General features: G+C 46.0%; 1 protein-coding gene and 1 long non-coding RNA gene across 4 annotated transcripts in view; one reads left to right on the forward strand and one right to left on the reverse strand.

Annotated features, from left to right (window-relative positions):
• SLC22A4 (solute carrier family 22 member 4) overlaps positions 1-15,524 on the forward strand; it is a 50,415-nt gene that overhangs the window by 8,700 nt on the left and 26,191 nt on the right. The window contains exons 2-3 of one of the 3 annotated variants that reach the window (XM_055299448.2): positions 9,704-9,807; positions 11,155-11,309. In XM_055299448.2, coding sequence (XP_055155423.1) covers positions 9,704-9,807; positions 11,155-11,309 — 259 coding nt within the window. The remainder of the gene's footprint in view (positions 1-9,703; positions 9,808-11,154; positions 11,310-15,524) is intronic. The other 2 variants (XM_063612408.1, XM_063612409.1) reach the window with 2 other exon arrangements.
• LOC129493360 (uncharacterized) overlaps positions 14,551-15,524 on the reverse strand; it is a 52,892-nt gene continuing 51,918 nt past the window's right edge. Inside the window, exon 6 of the long non-coding RNA XR_010114324.1 lies at positions 14,551-14,668. This is a non-coding gene — a long non-coding RNA (uncharacterized lncRNA). The remainder of the gene's footprint in view (positions 14,669-15,524) is intronic.

The following is a 15,524-nucleotide window of genomic DNA, read 5'->3' on the forward strand; positions in this document are numbered from 1 at the left end:
AAGAAAGGCAAGGATCCCCATTTGGAATGAAGAAGGTGTGGAGAGAATGGACGTTCTGGGGAAAGGCTGGAATGACCCACATGCTCTAGCAAGAAGCACAGACAGTCCAAGCCTGGTGGCTCCTGCTCAGCGTTTGCAAGACTGGAGGGCAGGTTCAGGCGGCAACTTCCAGAGCTTCCCCTCAGTGCTTGGTGACTGGCACAGACACAATGCCATTTGCTCATGTTCCCCTAATACAGACTGGTATCCACCACAGAGCTGCGGTGGATCCATTGTCAGGATGCAAGGGGCACAGCCAGGTCCCTGAGTGACCCTTCTGCTTCCCACAGCCCCTCCACTCCCATCCCTATCTTCCCACTCACACTCACTGGGTTTTCTGCTTTGGTTTAGCCTCCAATGATCACAGAACTCGTCAGTGAGGCTTTTCCATCTGTGGTAGCTTTTCTAATATAAAGAAAGAAAGATACTAGAACATTTTAAGGTTTAGCAGCCTTCTGGCTTAGTTATTTGTAAATGAAAATATGAGTAGAAGAATTAAACAGAGAAAAAGATAACCCACAAAATGGGAGAAAATATTGGCAAATCATATATCTGATAAAGGATTTGTATCTAGAATATAAAAAGAACTCTTACAACTCAGCAATAAAAAGACAACCTGATTTAAAAATGGATAAAATCATTTGCCCATTTTGGAGAATAGACGTTTTGCCAAAGAAATACAAATCAATTAGCACATGAAAAGATTCTCAGACTTCGAAGATAGCAGTGTGAGGAGCGCCAGCACCATAGACCAGCTCCTCAGTGAAACAGCCATAACTGGTGAAAATACACACACACACACACACACACACACACACACACACACACTCTTAGAGTCTCTGGAAGTTGTCCTAAGGGCATATATTTATTCAAGAAAGTCGACTATATCTTGGCAAGAACAGTGGAAGTCTATGATATTTGAGTCATAACTCCTCCAGCCCTCCCTTTCCCCTTCCTCCCAGCACAAGAAAAATAGAAGTTCCACTCTAGGTGGGTATGGCCAAGAAAATAGAGTTCTCTCTCTCCTCAGCTTCCAAGGAAGGGCTACAGCAGCCCACCAAGAGGGACAACCAATGCCCATCCCCCACCCATCCCTGTATTCTCTTAGCTCCAAACCACAGAAGCTAAAATCCTCGTGAGTGCAACCAGGGGATCATAGGTTCTCATCCTCCACCCACCGCCTTTCATATAGTAGAGACTCTACTCCAGGTGCCACAAGTTGAGAATATTAGAGCCTTGATTGCCCTTATCCCAGCTCATTCATACGGCAGAGGTTCCACACCAAGCTCCCACTTCCACTCAGGGTCTGACTCATAAAGTAGGGGTGTCATTCTGAGATAAATGGGCCACTTTCCCTACCTACCTCTCTACAACAGGAGCTCAGATATTTTGTCCAGGGGGAAGAGATAATCCAAAAGAACAGAGTTCCAAAGCTGTCCCCACAGGAACGAACTTTATTTGAAATAGAGTGTGTGAAAGGACAGCCTAAGATTGCTCTCAAGAACAATGGAGAATTTAGTGGTAAGCAACTAAAAGGATTCTGGTAACTCCATTAGAGCAACAAATGAACCCATAATGCAGCTAGTTTACCAGGAAAAAACAGAAAACAAACAAACAAAACAAGAAAGAGACAGCTAAGAGCAGCCCTTCTGGAGTCAAAACAAACCTTACAGATTTGCCTCAAAAACTACCACTGCAAAGGGGCTTGACGTCAATTGGATTAGACTGTGGGACAATATATGCCCCCAGGGCATTATTGAAATGAATAAGCTAGCAATTAGTGAGGCTAACAGCAGGGTGTGATACCAGCAGAGACAGACAGCTGAATAGAAAGATCAGGCTGGCGTGGTGGCTCGTGCCTGTAATCCTAGCACTTTGGGAGGCCAAGGCGGGTGGATCACCTGAGGCCGGGAGTTCGAGACCAGCCTGGCTAATGTGGGGAAACCCCATCTCTACTAAACATACAAAAATTAGCTGGGCGTGGTGGCAGGTCCCTGTAATCCCAGCTACTCAGGAGGCCGAGGCAGGAGAATTGCTGGAACCCAGGAGGCGGAGGTTGCAGTGAGCCGAGATCATGCCACTGTACTCTAGCTTGGGCAACAGAGTGAGACTTCATCTCAGAAAAAAAGAAGAAGAAGAAGAAAGATCAGGGAAATGGGGGTGGAAGAATGTGACAGTACCTAATTTCTACAATATATTTTCTAAAAATTTCCAGTTTTTAACAAAAAATTACGAGATATGCAGAGAAACAGAAAAATATGACCTATACATGGGGGGAAAATGTGGGCAACAATAACTGCCTGAGAGGGCCCACATGTCAGATTTTAACAGACTTTAAAGCAGCCATTATAAATATGTTCAAAGAATGAAAGGAAGTCATGCTTTTAAAAGTATGATGACAATATTGCATCAAATAGAGAATAGCAATAAAGAGAGAAAAATTACATTTATATTTTTAAAAGCTGAGCCAGACATGGTGGCATGTGCCTATAGTCCCAGTTACTCAGGAGGCTGAGGTAGGAGGATTGCTTAAGCCCAGGAGTTCAACCCCAGCCTGGGCAACAGAAAGAGACCTTGTCTCTTAAACAAACAAACAAAACAACTGAATAGAAATTCTAGAGTAAAAATATACAATAATTGAAATTTAAAAGTAACTCAAGGTCCTTAACAGAAGATTTGAATAGGCAAAAGAAAGAATCAGCAAACTTGAAGATAGAGGATTGGAAATTATGCAATCCAAAGAACAGAGAGGAAAAAGGGAATAAAGAAAATGTATAGAGTCTCAGAGAAATGGGGAACACCATTAAACATAGCAATATATGCATAATGGAAATACTAGGAGAGGAGAAAGAGAGAAAAGGGCAGAAAAAATGCTCAAAGAAATAATGACTGAAAACTTCCCAAATTTGGTGGAAAACATTAATCTACACATTTCAGAAGCTCAACAAACTCCAAATAGAATAATCACAAAGAGATCTATACCCTGATACATCATGGTAAAACTGCTTAAACAAAAAAAAAGACAAAAACCAAGGGAAAATTTTGAAAGCAGCAAATATATGACTAGGTACATACAAGAGAACTCCAATAAGATCAACGTTTGACTTCTCATCAGAAACCCTAAAGGACAGAAGGCAGTGGAGTGGCATATTCTAAGTGCTCAAGGAAAAAGAAACTGTCAACCAAGAATCATGCATCCAACAAAACTGTCTTTCAAAAATGAGATAAAGAAATTCAAAAACACACAAAACTTGAGAGAATTGTTTCTAGCAGTGATGTCTTACAAGAAATATTAAAGGAGGCACTTCAGAAATAAATTTAACCAAAAATTTGCAAAATATATACTTTAAAAACTATAAAATGTCATTGAAAGAAATTCCAGAAGCCCTTAAAAAGTGGAAAAGCTTCCCATGTTCTGTTCATGGAGCAGAAGACTTATTGTTATTATGGCAGTGCTCTCCAAATTGATCAATAGATTCGATGCAAAAGATGTTCAACATTAGTTATTAGAGAAATGCAATCAAAACCACAATGAGATACCTCTTTACACCCACTACAATGACTAAAATTAAAGACACACAATAACAAGTACTGGTAGGAATGTGGAGAAATTGAAACCCTCATTCATTGCTGTTGGGATTGTAAAATGGTGTAGCCACTTTGGAAAGCAGATTAAGGAGTTCTGCAAAAGGTTAAGTATATACTTACCATATGACCCAACAATTTCACTACTATGTATATGACCCAACAATTTCACTACTATGTATATACCCCAAAGAAATGAAAACATGTACACACAAAATGTTGTACATGAATGTTCACAGCAGCATTATTCATAGTAGCCAAAAAGTGGAAACAACCCAAATACTTATCAACTGATGAACAGATCATTAAAAATGTGGTAGACCTAAACTGTGAAATAAATATATATATATATATATATATATATATATATATATATATATATAGCTGTAGTTGTTGTTGTTGTTGTTGTTGTTGTTGTTGTTGTTGAGATGGAGTCTCACTTTGTTGCCCAGGCTGGAGTGCAGTGGTGCAATCTCAGCTCACTGCAACCTCCACCTCCCGGGCTCAAGCAACTCTCCTGCCTCAGCCTCCCAAGTAGCTTGGATTATAGGCACATGCCACCGTGCCCAGCTAATTTTTGCATTTTTAGTAGAGACAGGGTTTCACCATGTTACCCAGGCTGGTCTTGAACTCCTGACCTCAGGTGACCCACCCACCTCAGCCTCCCAAAGTGCTGGGATTACAGGTGTGACCCACTGCACCCAGCCCAAACCATGGAATATTATTAAACCATAAAAACTAACGAAGGTGACATGGATGGACTTAGAAAAGGAGCTAAGTATAAGAAGCCAGTCACAAAAGACTATATATTGTATGATTCCATTTATATGAAATGTCCAGAATAGGCAAATTCATAGAGACAGAAAGTAGATTTGTGGTTTCCAGGGGCTAGAGGAAGTAGAGAATGAGGAGTGACTGCTAACAGGTATGGGTTTTCTTTCAAGGGTGATGAAAATTCTAAAATCAGATCATTGCTGATGGTTGCCCAAGTCTGTGAATATACTAAAAATGACTGAATTGTATACTTTAAAAGAGTAAATGTTATGGTGTATAAATCATATCTCAGTAAAATTGTTACAAAAAAGTAACTAACTAGCCAGGTTTGTTTTTGTTTTTCTTTGTTTGTTTTTTCAGATGGTCAAGGAATTCCCAGCTTTAAGTCACAATCAAGTGACAAAGATAGAACTGGGGTGGATGTATAGTCCATTATTAACTACTACTTCTTACTTTTTTCTCCAATAAAGGATAACTATGAGAGGATACTATAGAAATCAATCTTTTATTCTTAAAAGGACCATTGCTAATTTTTCACTCACAGTCATCTCTGGGATTGAATTCCATTTATCAAATCTCTTTTATAAGAGCTTTTCTAGCTTTTAGTAATGGGCTGGAATAATTTGTATTTCTTAGAATTTCTTTCTCTTAGTCAGATTTAAGTGTAACCTGCTTTGCTTATTCATCCATGTGTTCCAAGTCATGATTTTGCTCAGGACAAATAAAATGGTCTACTAGTATGAGCCTGGTAGAAAGGGAACTACCATTTAATGAGGTCTGTAATGTGTCACCACTGACATTTCCCATGCAATGCACACAACAAACCCAGGAGCAGGTATTATTGTCATCGTTTTGAAGGTGAAGCAGCAGGCTAATAGAGGTGAGTGGATTGCGCAACATCACACACCCCGAGAGAGCCTGTGTTCTTTGCTGAACACCAGGCTACCTTCCAGCATTCTCAGTTCCGTGCAGGTCAGACGGGGTTCACTTATCTTTATGGTCCTTTATGGCTCTGGTAAAAACTAAAACTGCCAGACTTTGGCTACTTGGAGAGTTAGTTCAAGGCTGAGGGTGATTTTCCAAGTGCAATGTGTGATACTCCTCAGCCCAAGAACCACATTTTCCAGGGTGATTTTCTATGACTCCTAATTAATTGTTCAATATTCATTCAACAATTTGTTAAGCACCCACTGTGTGCCTAGCACTGTGCAAACACTAGTCATCTAAAATATGATCATACGGATTATTCAGGTTTTAGAACTCTGTCCTTCTGCTGGAGGATGGTGAGGAGGGGGTGCCTCTTTCCTCTTTAGCCAAAGAGCAAGGGTGAAGTGGCCCAGAAGAGGGCCCACCCCACCCAGGGCTGCTGGCGTCATGCATGCACATGTGCACATCTGGCCTGTAAAGTATGCTTGACCTTGAGCTTTGTGAGGGCAGGGACCATGTCTTTCTTGTGCCCCACACAGAGCCTGGCCTGGAGCAGGTAGGTGCTCAATGTCAGTTGAATCAGTGATTAAGCAATTTTTTTTTTTTTTTTTTTTTTTTACCCATTCGCTAGGAGAACTTAGGCTGGTTGCTTTATTGCTCTGTGCCTTCACTTCCTCATTTGTAAAACGAGGATAAAAAGAGTACCCATCTCACATGGCAACCCTGAGATCCCCTGAGATAATACATGGCACTCAGTGAGCACTCCACACACTGTTACTGTCTTTCCCATTACTCCCTTTACTATAGGGAGGCATGGGAGGTGGCACATCCTTCTATGCCAAGAGTGACCTCCCATCCGCTATTACCTTGTCACCTGGATTTTTGTTTCTTAAATTAGAGCTGAAGGCCATGTGGCCCAGCTAAATGGAGCTCACTCTGCTCTGTTGTGAGAACCTTGGTCTGGGACCCTGCTGATGGGACAGACATAGTAACCCCGGGAGGCCCCATCAGAGGGGTAGGGAGAGGGGAGGTAAGCTATGTTTCAGAAATGTTAGGGTTTGACTTGAAAGCACAGCCCCATAGCAATGCCAGCCAGCTCCTCACCAGGACATCTGCCATTAGCCTCTGAGCTGGTCATGTGTATGTATGTGTGTGTGCATGTATGTACAAACATGTGCAGGGACCCACAGGGACAGGTCTGTCCCATCAAGGAAAACACTGTCTCCCACTGGGCCCGCCATGTCACTGTTAACCACAGGGAGGTTTTGTGGCCCTGGCCAGTGGAGACCTAAGACATATCCCTCAAACCTGAAGGGCCCAGGGGCAGGCAGGGCCTGGTTTCCTAAGAAAAGCCCTTTCTAAAGGGCCCCTCTTAGGACTGGCAGCTGATTTACTGGACTGTAGCCCTTCGCTCCAGGTAGAACTTCATCTGCCAATCCTGTGTCCTAATACCAGGCCCCTCGTAGCTTTCCAAAAAGACACTTTCGGCACCATAACTCCCCAAAGGAGAGCCCAGCCTTAGAGTCAACCATGGGCAGCCAGGCAGTCTAGCTGCCTTCCACTGCTGGTTGTAAGCAGGGTCTCCAAAGGCAGATAGCACCCCTCATGGGCTTGGGGCAAACGGCCAATGCGTGTGCATGGCTGTTCCTGTGCTGCTTGATGCTGACAAGGCTTCTTGGGCCCCTCTTCAGGGAGGGAATGGGACCGAAAGCCATTGATGCAGAGCCTACAGGAAGGAGAATGATGGGAGTTGACCCTCACCTTACCCCCCTTCCCAGTGTCCCCATTCAGAACTCCTGCATCTGCTTCATTTCCTGGAGACCAGGTTTGACCCCCTACCAGGGCCAGCTTCATGGGCATGCAACTGTGCAGTCACACAGAGCGCCACACTTGGTTTCAATGCTTTGCCATTGCTGTATTGAAATTCTTAATAATTTTTGACCAAGGAGTTCTGCATTTTCAGTTTGCCCTGGACCTTGCAAATTAAGTAGCCAGTTCCCAGTCCTACCCTTTGCTCATGCAATGCCTGGCTCCACATCTAACAACCTTCCTTTCCTTTCTATCTCTAAATCCTATCTATCCTGCCCTAAGGCAAAGTCCAGACAGAAAAATATTTGACAGACTACAAAGGAGAGCACATTATATTTGAAAGAGCTTTTCTGCTCAACTGCAGATGGAATGATGATGGTTGGCATGTTAACGCCTCTACCAATCTTGAGTTCTTCTTGGCTCTGTTTGAGGCTAAAGGCTGTGATGGAGGCCTTCTACTCCTAGTCCTGGGTAATTGTCTCCTGGTATCACATTCCTTGAAGAAGTGTAGGGCATCATATTTAATAAGCTCATTTTGTCCTGCCTTAGGGAGTATAGGTCCAAAGCAGGACACTGGTACAAGATTGGGTTCTGAGGCCCAAGTAGGTATCTATCATGCTCATTTACTTGCTGTGACTTGAGACAAATCCCATTCTCACAGTCTCAGTTTAATCTTCTGCAAAATGGGTCACACCACATCATGAGGCTTTGGGGCCTCAACTGCTCATCTCTCTAAGTCAGAAGCAGATCCCAAGCTTTTATCTGAAGCTTTGGACAGTTATTTTTGGAGGTAGATGGCCATGAATGCAGGCACACGTCCTGTTTACCGCTTCCGGTCTATGGACTGGCAGAACACATTAATCTGGCCATACAGTTTTAGAGGATTCATTTCCCTTTCTCCTGAAGCCCATGCAGGAGCCCCAGGTGAGGCAATGCTGCTCTGGGTACAGTCTGAGATTTATCCTCGGATTGTGCCTGAGCAGAGAGCGCTGAGTTCCTGGCCCCAGTTGTTTTTCTTCTGCAGAGCTGTGTTGGGCGTTGCCTGTGGCCGGCATTGTGAGCACTGTGACAGGCGGCCTCATGAATCTTGCTATGGTCTCCAGGACAGGGCTATTCTCGAGGACATTATCCTCAGCATCACCGAGTGGCTCCTTTGTGGAAGAAGTACATAGGAGACACTTCTTTCGGATCTCAGTATTCAGAACAACTGTGCTTCTGCGAATAAGCGGACTACTTCGGATACTGTAACCCTTCTGAGAGCTGAGCTGCTGGCATATGCAGAGCCAGTTTTGGAGCCCCGTCTGGCAAGCAGGCAGGCCCGTGGACAGGATAGTCTAGGGTCAGTCTTACCCCAGGCTTGGTTTTTGCAGCTTCCCTCCTCTTTATTTTCCATTTGCCCCAATTCCCTTAGCTTTTCGTTTTACGTTTTTCTCTTGTATGTGTCTTTATAAACACCTCTGTCTGCTGCAGAATGAGGTGTGATATAAATATGTGAGTTTGTGCTTAAATCCACCACACTTTCAAGGGAGTTGTGAGGATTCAGAAGGAATTGTTTGGCGAATGCAGTAAAAGCAGCCCCACCCAAGATGGAGCGAGGGCTGGGTGGGAGGCAGGGGTCTTTCCTCCAGACTGGATCATCTCGCCACAGACAGCAGCCGCCAAAACCCAAGCCCAAAGTGCTCATTGGCATCTGTTTATTTATTTGTTTGTTTTTAATAAATGAAAGGTCACTAAACACACTTTGAAATTTTTGTCACCTCCCTTGAGATGTTGCTTATTTGACTTAAGTCAAACTGAAACTCTGGCTGAAACTCATTTTGTAGATGCACTGGCAGGGACTTGTTAGGGCAGCAGCATCCCACAGGCCCTAGGGAATGGGAGGGACCACACTTCTGGAAAGACTGGATGGGAAGGAGGGTGTAGGGATGTAGGAGGGGAGCTAGGGAGTCCTGGAGAGGAGTTAAGTAGGCCCCAGAATGATGGGGCCCTGAATCAGGCCACAAGCTTGGCCTAGGCGTGAGTGGACCAGGGACCACAAAATTTTTCAGAGGGGTCTGCTCAGAAAATAAAGTCACAGAGCTCCTGGAACCACCTGCACTTTTTAACAAGGGAAAAGAAATTTTACCCCTGGACCAAGTGGCCATGCCCTCTGCCCTGCCCTTTGGGCTTTTCAAACACCTCCCCTCCACACTAGGCTGGCTTCTGAAGATGCAGTGCCGCCTTTACTTTGGACTGCCTCACAGCTGAGGGGTCACCAGTCACAGCCATGGCCTCGGCTGGCTTCTTTCTACGTAATGCGAGCAGAGTAGGAGCATCACCCTCCCTTTCCGAAGAGGATCCTGAGTTTCAGGGAGTGCAGTGACCTGCCCCAGGTTACTCGCCCCAGTCCTGGCACAGGCCAGTCAAACCCAGGGCTGCAAGGCCTATGCCCTTTGCACAAGGGCAATATCCTGGCACAGGGGAGGAGAGTCTGCCCGCCAGCCATGCTAATAATATTCCCTCGGAGCTGGGCTGGGGTTGAGGTCTGCCTCGGGGTTGGGCTTATGCTTCATGCTGTCTTCCTTGGCAGTGGAATCTGGTGTGTGAGGACAACTGGAAGGTGCCCCTCACCACCTCCCTGTTCTTCGTAGGCGTGCTCCTTGGCTCCTTCGTGTCCGGGCAGCTGTCAGACAGGTAAGGACATGGGAGGGGAGGAAGGTGGGATGGTGCCCCTTGTCAATCACTGCCTATCTTGGGGCTGGACTGAATTCAGGGTATTTCTACCCAGAGAAAGGGAGGACCCTCAGGCTGCTGATTCAGTGATAGGAGGAGCCCTGATGTCTCCTATTCACCCTGCCCTCAGTCCCCTTCACCTGGACACACTTTTGTTCCATTCTCCCAGCCTCATACTCCCAGGGCTTTGGCCAGTGGTGGGGAAGGGCCACTGACCCCACTGGAAAGTGGGGTCCTCATACCACAGACTCCTTGACAAAACATGACGCTACCATCACCACTGCCCTCCCTGCTCCACCATTACCTCAGGGGTGGGGTGGATGGCACAGGATCTGTCTGCAAACGGCCAGCAGCCAGACAGTGAGCCCCAACTGTGCACACACTGCTGCTGTGGCTTGGACCCTGAGCTGGGCACTGGGGCCACAGAGCTGACGCTGGCTCTGGGCCTCATAGAGCTTACAGGCCTGAGGAGGCAGCATCACAGCACCGGGAGACAGTATTCCACATGCCCCTGTATGTGCTGTGGCGACCAGTGCAGGAAGGTGGGGGTGCTAAATGGCAGTGCTAGGGAAAGCTTCCCAGCCCAAGCCAACAGCCAGAGACCTGAGTTTGGAAAATGGGGCGGGAAAGGCTGTTCTGCTCACACCTGTGCTCCATTCTATCCACTGGTCACTACCAGAATGTGAAGGTAACACTTAAACCAACTTCAGTGTCACCAACAGACATTGCTGAAAGCTACACCTTCCCACAGAGCAGTGGTTTGCAATTTTGGTTGCATGCTACTCATCTGGGAAACTTCCCAAAATCCTAATACCCAAACTGTATCCCAAAGTCTTGGGAGGTGGGATGCTGGCATCAGTATTTTTTCCAAGCTCTCCAGGTGATTCCAAGTGCAGCCAAGGTTAAAAACCCCTTCAGAGTGACTCTTAGTTCTGGATTTACAGAATTTTCATGTTGCTGATTCAAGAAATATCTGCAATCTGTGCTGTACCCACTTTCCAGAAATGTGCTGGTAGCATCTATCTGTGGCTCCTTCTAAAGAGCATATTTCCACATGGTCCTTGTGTATGCTGCTCCGTGCTTTTGAGACATGATGTCTCCACAGGAAGCTGAGAATCTCAAAAGCTATCTCCTGAGCGGACGGATGCCTGAGACCTCACCAAGGAGGAAGATGGGAGGATGTGACAGGGAAAAAAGTATGCCAGAGCCCTGAAAAAACACTAAGTCTGCATTGATGCCTGACTCAGGCTTGCAACACACCTTGGCAACCTACACATCTCATGTTTTGTGTTATACTGCATTCTCTAGGTTTGGCAGGAAGAACGTTCTCTTCGCAACCATGGCTGTACAGACTGGCTTCAGCTTCCTGCAGATTTTCTCCATCAGCTGGGAGATGTTCACTGTGTTATTTGTCATCGTGGGCATGGGCCAGATCTCCAACTATGTGGTGGCCTTCATACTAGGTAGGAATGGCTTCTGGGAGATATTCACTGTGTTATTTGTCATCGTGGGCATGGGCCAGATCTCCAACTATGTGGTAGCCTTCATACTAGGTAGGAATGGCTTCTGGGACATGGGGTACTTCCCTCTAACCCTCTGAAAGGCCCAGAAAGAGGAAATTATCGGGCCATTGGGCTGTGCTTCCAAAGCCTTTGGATATATGTGTGTTGGGAGGGAGCTGTAGCCACAGCTCTTGGAGCAAGTCAGGGGCAGGGCAGGCACTCACAGGGAGCCACCTCTGTGCTGAGCCCTGAAATATGGTGGAGAAGAAGAACAGGAGCCATTAAGAACCAGCTGCATAACAGCTGAGACACATTCTTAGGAGCACAGGGCTTAAGAGAGGCACAGAGGAGGACAGTTTAGGGGAAGGGCAGCCTGAGGATGTCTTTGATCTGAGTTGTGTAGGCTTGAGACTTCTTCCTGGTTGCCGGTGAAGAGACTTAGGGTAGTCACTGTGGCCAGTACACAGGTGGGGAGGCTCATGCCAGACAGGGGGAGTTCCGTGCCAGCCCGCCATCACTGGGCCTATCTGGCGTCACCCTGAGTCAGAGCCCACCCCGAGCCTATCAGCTAAGCACAGGACAAGCCTCCCTGCACTGACAGTAGCCCCATCTCCTGTTAGGCTGCCTGAGGAAGACTCATCAGCTACAAGGTCATGAGGAGGTCCCTGGGGCCCTCAGCAGCTTTTCCTGGGAGGGAGTTAGGTGAGCTCCAGGCAGGTCGATGAGGGTCATGCACAGGAGTGAGAGAGTGTGTTCTTGAGCCCAGCGAATGGGCAAATGAGAGAAGCAGAGGTGAGGGGTATCTCTGGGACAGTAGACACTAGTTCCCATCCTCTCTACGGTGATAATATATTCTAGGTGGCTCAATACCATCCCAATTTGTCCCTATTGTCACAGTGTCATTATTAATAATACTCCTTTAATAGAAGTCTAACGATTCTTCTTGCCTCAAAAGTCCGAATCTGGTTAGGTGACTCTGATTGCTTTTTAAGTGTCTGAAGGACTCGCTGGCTTTGGAGATGCTGCACTGTCTTAATTGATGGTGTGTACACCTTCTGTCAAGTTGCCAGGATGGAAATATTCCAACCCTACTCCTTTAATTATTTGCGAAGAGCCCCGTGCCATGCGCTCAGCCTCAGTGTCTGCAGAGGGGAAGAGGGAGGAGAGAAGGTGGGAAGAACATGCTGGAGCCACATGGTCCCAGCAGATAGCACACTCTTCAGCAGGCCCCAGCGGGAGGAGGCTGCTCCCCTTCCTGTGGGGGGAAGGAGCGGGGCAAGATTTTCTTGAAGATCATTTGAGTAGAGGGCACAGGGAGCTTCAGGCCAGTGTTACTGGAAACTGGAGATTGGAGGATCTTATGATAGAAATTGCAACCTCCTAGTCCCCAGTGGCTCCAAGAACACAAGGCAAAGCCTATTGTCTTCATGTTCAAAGTCCCTAGAATCCATCTTCCATGTGATGATCCTCCCTAAGCCTGAAAAACCCAACATGTGGCTCTGCTTGGGCCAGACACATACCAAAAGCCAAACAGGCCTCCCCAAAACAGAGGACTCTGACCAGCAGGCCCATATCCCAGGAGGACCTGAAGGACCATCTGGAACAGAAGGGCAGAGAGTCACGGTGAAGCCAGAGAAGCTCTCTCCGTGGGAATGGGAACAAGGTGGGACTTGTGCCAGGTGGTGGCATCCCCAGTTCTATAGAATGGGCAGCATTGAGATCTGCCTTTTCAGTGGCACAGGGTGATTCTGGGGCCTCCAGGCCTCCCCTGTGTGAGTGGCTGAGGCAGGAAGAGCACACCCCAGGCTTCCTACAGGAAAGGGCTGCCCCCGCGGCTCTGACACTGTCATCTACTCTCCTCCCAGCTCCCCGTGCAGTGTGTGGTCCCACATGCAGGGTGAAGAAGGGTAACAGGGCCAAGGGGAAAGTAAGGCCATGGAAGATCAGTCAAGCCAGCAGTCAGTAGGTAAGACCCTGGGTGCAGCAGCCTCGCTATCAGCCGGGATCCAGGGCTCTCAAGGCTTGCTATCAGCCTGTGGCCAGGCCTGTTATAGGGTGCTCTGGGAGCCTGTCTGTGGTAGTTTTACTCCATTGTGCTCTGCAGGAAATTGCTGGCTTTTGTGTCCTGGTAGGAGACTTGTTGTGTTGGGTTCTCAGGTCTGAAAGTTTAAGTGTCCCTGAAAACCAGCCTGCTCTGGAGTGGCTGGACGCCCCAGTCAGCACCTGGGGTTGGGGGACACAGTACAAAGGCAAGGTGGCTGCTAGCTTCCCTACAGTGCAGCAGTGCTCTCTGGTGTTTCTGGGATACAATAGCTGAATTCCAGGTTGTATTCAACTAAAATAAACCAAAGGGTGTGGTCTGGGTTGAGGAGTTTGGTAGGCGCCTTCCACCCTCTGGCCCTAAGGAAGGGTTGGCAAAGCTCTGCATGATAATTTCACATTAACTTGGGAAGCCAAATTACTCCCACTGTCAAAGCAGTGCAGAAATGAGTCCTTGTTTTGTGCTGCTTTTTAAAAATGATCAAGGCTGCCAGAGTCATAGCAGACTAGAAAAGAGAAAGAAAGAACAGTGCTACCCAACGCAACATTAAGCAGACATGCCTGGAAGTGATGGTGTTGCCGGAATGACGCTGGTTTAGGAGGAAATGACCACTTGGGACCAAGGACACTAACCCTACCCATGCTCCAGCTCCCCTCACAATCTCCTACTGTTGCTCAGAAATAATGCCCTCCACCTGTCAACAGCCTTCTGGGTAGAATGCCATCAGTATCCTCTCTTATCCCCCATAACTAGCTGCTTAAACACAAACTTAAACACAAAAAAAACTCTTGACTGATTCATTAATTCAGTATTTTTCAGTACTTTTAACATCAACCTCCCATGTGACATTTCTTTGGGCATGCTGAACCATTTAAAGCTTTGCTTCCTCTGATGTCTAGAGGTTCCTCCTTTTGATAGGTGTATAAGTGATGGCATCTTCCTTTACAACTCTGGCTACCAGGAAGCTCGGGCAAATTTGAAATTTAACTACATCAATGACGCAGATTTTACCAGCCACATATATATATATATTTTTTTTTTACTGTTTTTAAATTGAAAAGTTGAAATATAATTTTGTCTTCGCCTGTTTGGGATGCCATAACAAAATCCTGTAGGCTGGGTGGTTTAAACAACCAAAATTTATTTTTCACAGTTGTGGAGGGTAGAAGTCCAAGATCAAAGTGCCAGCAGGTCTGGTGTCTGGCGAGGTTTCTCCCGTTGGGTTGCAGATGGCTGGCTTCTCCCTAAGTCCTCACATGGTCTTTCCTCTGCTCAAGTGCTCAGAGAGAGGGAAAGCAAGAAAGACAGAGTGAGCCATAGAGAGCTCACTCTCTGGTGTCTCTTCTTGTAAGGACACTAATCCTATATCCTATCAGGTCAGGGGATCCATGTATGAATAATAGAGGGACACATTCAGTCCATGACAGATTTGCATACCGTGATATTCACACTTCTAAAGTGTATAATTCAGTGGCTTTTAGTATATTCACAAAGTTGTACAGCCATCGACACTATCTAACTCCTCATCACCCTGAAAAGAAACCCTATATGAATTAGCAGTCATTTCCCTCTTCCCCTCGCCCCTGGCAACCACTAATTTACTTTCTGCCTTTAATGGAGTTCCCTATTCTGCACATTTGATATAAACAGAATCATATATTATGTGGCCTTTGTGACAACTTCACTTGTTTTCAAGGTTGATCCATGTTGTAACATGAATTAGTATTCCACTGGATGAAGACAACACATTTCGGTCATCCATTCATCAGTCATTGAACATCTGGGTGTTTCTACTTTGGGGCTGTTATGAATAATGCTATGAACATTGGAGAATAAGTATTTTTGTGGATATATTTTTTTAATTCTCTTGGGTATAAGGTAGGACCTCTGCTGGGTCCTATGGTGATTCTATATTTAACCTTTTGAGGAACTGCCAAACTGTTTTCAAAATAGCTGCATATTTTTGTTCTTTTCACCAAGGCACAACTTTTTACTTTTCTTTATATCTTACTTTAATGTTACCATTATTTTATTGTATTTAAATTTGAAGTTGCCTGAAAGTCTCCAAGGGATGAGCTGGCATATAAATACATAAACATGATGCAGAAATTTGCTGGCATACCTTATTTGCATTG

Source organism: Symphalangus syndactylus, chromosome 11, assembly GCF_028878055.3.
Source record: "Symphalangus syndactylus isolate Jambi chromosome 11, NHGRI_mSymSyn1-v2.1_pri, whole genome shotgun sequence".
Classification (NCBI taxonomy): domain Eukaryota; kingdom Metazoa; phylum Chordata; class Mammalia; order Primates; family Hylobatidae; genus Symphalangus; species Symphalangus syndactylus.